At 49.0% G+C, this 928-nt stretch overlaps 1 protein-coding gene across 1 annotated transcript; it reads right to left on the bottom strand.

Moving 5' to 3' along the window:
- Window positions 1–15: 15 nt before the first annotated feature.
- Window positions 16–379, bottom strand: Pmar_PMAR000222 (conserved hypothetical protein; the record flags this gene model as incomplete). The annotated part of the gene is made up of 1 exon (XM_002767596.1): window positions 16–379. A coding segment is annotated over one exon (364 nt), but the record flags the coding sequence as incomplete, so codon positions are not given.
- Between the last annotated feature and the right edge of the window lie 549 nt (window positions 380–928).

The following is a 928-nucleotide window of genomic DNA, read 5'->3' on the forward strand; positions in this document are numbered from 1 at the left end:
TTTTTTCTATCCCACTGGAGGCCGACTCGGACTCATCCGGGGACTCCTCCGGGTCGACGAAGAAGAGAACGGCGAAAGAGAAAAGGAGCACGAAAACACCAACGTCACGCATAACCGGAATTCGACCGACATCGCGGTCCATACCGAAGAGACCAAAACGTGACAGACAGTATCCCCAGCTCAGGTTGATGATATGGTAAAGAGAGAACCCAAGGGCCAGACCACATATACGAACAAGCGGTATGACGATGAAGTTGGCAGTACCCCATAGGGCACCGGAGAGAACTCCGTACAGGAATATCTGCGGACCATCCCATTGCCCACTGAGCATGCCAACGACTTCCAATAGTATACCACCCCACACAATACCCGAGCACATGAACCATTGGAAGACAGCACCATCGTAGGTGCAATACTGTTTACAAGGTATATACTGCAGACCGTATAATATGGCTGCTAAGATTGTACAAGTGGTACCAACTCCGAAACCTACCATTTATTTGACCGTGGATCACGGCTATAGAGGCTAGAAACAAAAACAAAGTAACTGATTAGGACGTACATGTTGGATAGACTGACATATGGTTGTCGAACTTCACGTTCAAAAGGATTTTTCACGTTTGCCGAGGAAGACCCCGGTTCGATCCCCGGCGACGGCATATTGGAATTGGAGCTGTCTACTTTGTTGTGTTCATCATGTGACGTTCCTGAAGGTTGCGAGTTGCCAATGAGTGTTTTGTATGCCCTGGGCACTGCAAGGATCGCCTACGTCGACGTTGAGGAAAATCCGAAGGTTCGATTCTTTCGAGTTCCGCACTCCCCCACATGCACTAGCATCGCACTGACAGCGTTTTCTTTGTTTGCTCAGGAGCTGACGATCATACTGTGCGATAGATCTTTCTCTTTCGTCTCTATCCCGAGTAGGCAG

The sequence above is a fragment of the Perkinsus marinus genome (assembly GCF_000006405.1).
Source record: "Perkinsus marinus ATCC 50983 genomic scaffold scf_1104296970484, whole genome shotgun sequence".
In the NCBI taxonomy this organism is placed as follows: Eukaryota; Perkinsozoa; order Perkinsida; family Perkinsidae; genus Perkinsus; species Perkinsus marinus.